The sequence below is a fragment of the Littorina saxatilis genome, linkage group LG4 (assembly GCF_037325665.1).
Source record: "Littorina saxatilis isolate snail1 linkage group LG4, US_GU_Lsax_2.0, whole genome shotgun sequence".
NCBI lineage: Eukaryota > Metazoa > Mollusca > Gastropoda > Littorinimorpha > Littorinidae > Littorina > Littorina saxatilis.
In genome coordinates this window covers 51,436,702-51,439,201 of record NC_090248.1, presented here as the reverse complement: position 1 = coordinate 51,439,201, position 2,500 = coordinate 51,436,702, and the positions used below count along the sequence as shown (strand labels likewise).

Sequence of the window (2,500 nt, the reverse complement as noted above, 5' to 3'; positions counted from 1 at the left end):
CCTCAACTTTTACAAAATGCCGGATATGACGTCATCAAAGACATTTATCAAAAAAATGAAAAAAACCGTCTGGGGATATCATACCCAGAAACTCTCATGAAAAATTTCATAAAGATCGGTCCAGTAGTTTACTCTGAATCGCTCTACACACACACACACACACACACACACCACGACCCTCGTCTCGATTCCCCCCTCTACGTTAAAACATTTAGTCAAAACTTGACTAAATGTAAAAAGAGTCTGATTGCGTGATTAGAATGTTGGATACTGAGTCAGTTCAAGTTTGTGACAGCTTGCGTTTCCTCAAAAGAAATAAGAATCATTGCAACGACAGAGTCTTCCCGTGTCAAATCAGTCAAGTGTTGGAACAAGATGTTTCTCCCGATGGATACATTGACAAAACCGCAGACAAACAGTTTAAGAGAAACGAAAATGACAAAAATGACTGGTTCATTCGCATGCACATGCGTTTCGTGGCACGTGTATTACAATTCCGGTCAGTGTGACATCAGCTGAAACAAAGTCACCGTGACAATTTGGTCAAGACTGACAAAGAAACTGAACACAGACACAAAAACTTGTTTTCTGGTTTCATATATAGGAGGAAAAGGTTATGGCGGGCAGGAGCGGGATAAAAATTATTTTAGTGATTGAGAAAATGGCAGCTCTTTGTGAACACCTGACACCTGGATGTGCGTTAAAGACTGTTTATTACTTCCCTTGACTCTCTCGGGCAATGTTTCTCTGTCTTTTAGTCTCTCTCTCTCTCTCTCTCTCTCTCTCTCTCTCTCTCTCTCTCTCTCTCTTTCTCTCTCTCTCTCTCTCTTAACCACACATTCTTTCTCTTCATATCTTACACACACACACACACACACACACACACACACACACACACACACACACACACACACACACACACAGACACACACACACACACACACACACACACACACACATGAACACAATCACATGAACACAAACATGCGTGTTTCCCTTTATTAATCTTTTTATGTTAAGATGTATATTTCATATAACCTTACATTTCTTACATTTCTCAAAGTGTGTGAATAAACAAACCACACTATGTTTATCATCGTTCTTATAACTTACAGTACAGTACAGTAAATACATTCTGAAAGTGATTTTTGTAGAATCGTCAATTCTTGTTTGCTGCCGGTATTGCCATAGAATCAAAGTATTCTTCGCTTCAGTACTGTTAACTTACGTCGATTTTAGGCCAATCAATGCCACTCTGTTGGATTATCTGGAGGTGACCAAAGATCGTAAAAGCAAACACGCAGTACACGGAGTATCCAAAAATAATTGAATGTTCGGTTTGAGGCCAGCTCCACTGTATCGGACCACGTGAAGGAGATCACAGAACATTAGTTTCTATGGCTACATTAATTCGATCGTGCGATACCGAGTAATGATCATGTTCATCTATCTATATATACGACTAGTGTCTGTCTGTCTGTCTGTCTGTCTGTCTGTTCGCGATGCGCGGCCAAAGTTCTCGGTGGATCTTTTTCAAATTTGGACACCGTATTCAGCTACACCCCGGAAACAACCTCATCGATGAGATATTTCAACACGTGCTCTCAGCGCGCAGCGCTGTGCGCGCTGAACCGATTTTGTTTTCTTTGTCGGGATCCACTACCAGTAACTCTTCCTTATCTTCTCCAGTGTTTTCAGCCGCGATTATCTCCCTTCCTCCGTGTGGCGTCAATCCATATTCCCGTTACTACGTTGCTAGTTTTAGAAGGTCACTGCACGTTACTATTTTTAGAAGGTCTCCAGTGTTTTGCGCGTTTATCTCCTCTCCTTCGTGCGCCGGCGAAGCCGGCGTACTTTGCCGGGTCCCAGGCGCAGCCAGGTATTCGGCTCTACTTCTTCCCGGCGAAGCCGGTACCCGGCGAAGCGGGTAATCATCTAGTCCTTTATAAGCGGCCTCAATCGTCCTATCGATTATTCTGCCGTGTAGATCGTAAGGGAAGGAATTCCATCCTAAATGAGAAATGTTGCCTTGATTAAAACAACCTGGAACGCATCTCTTTCATTTTCATAACTAATAGTTGGGGAGAGGAAGGGAGGGAGAGGGAGGGAGGGAGAGAGAGAGAGAGAGAGAGAGAGAGAGAGAGAGAGAGAGAGAGAGAGAGGGGAGAGAGAGTGAGACGGAGAGAGAGATCGAGAGAGAGAGAGAGAGAGAGAGAGAGAGAGAGACAGAGAGAGAGAGAGAGACAGAGACAGACACAGACAGACACAGACAGACACAGACAGAGAGAGTAGATAAGATAAACCTTTACTTTCCGAGGGTATACAATGACCATTTTCTTATTTTTGTGCAAGGGAGAGAAAGAAAGAAAGAGAGAGCGAGAAAGGCAGAAAGAAAGAGAGAAAAACAGAGAAACTGAGAGACAGACAGACAGACAGGCAGACAGACAGACAGGCAGACACACAGATAGACAGGGAGAATTTGTCAGTCGTCGTTCAGTCA

General features: G+C 43.4%; 1 protein-coding gene across 1 annotated transcript in view; it reads right to left on the bottom strand.

Annotated features, from left to right (window-relative positions):
• Positions 1–2,497: 2,497 nt before the first annotated feature.
• The window catches only part of LOC138965626 (angiopoietin-4-like), a 537-nt gene continuing 534 nt past the window's right edge, over positions 2,498–2,500 (bottom strand). The window contains exon 1 of the mRNA XM_070337802.1: positions 2,498–2,500. This exon is cut by the window's right edge and continues 534 nt beyond it. Within this exon, the coding sequence (XP_070193903.1) occupies positions 2,498–2,500 (3 nt within the window).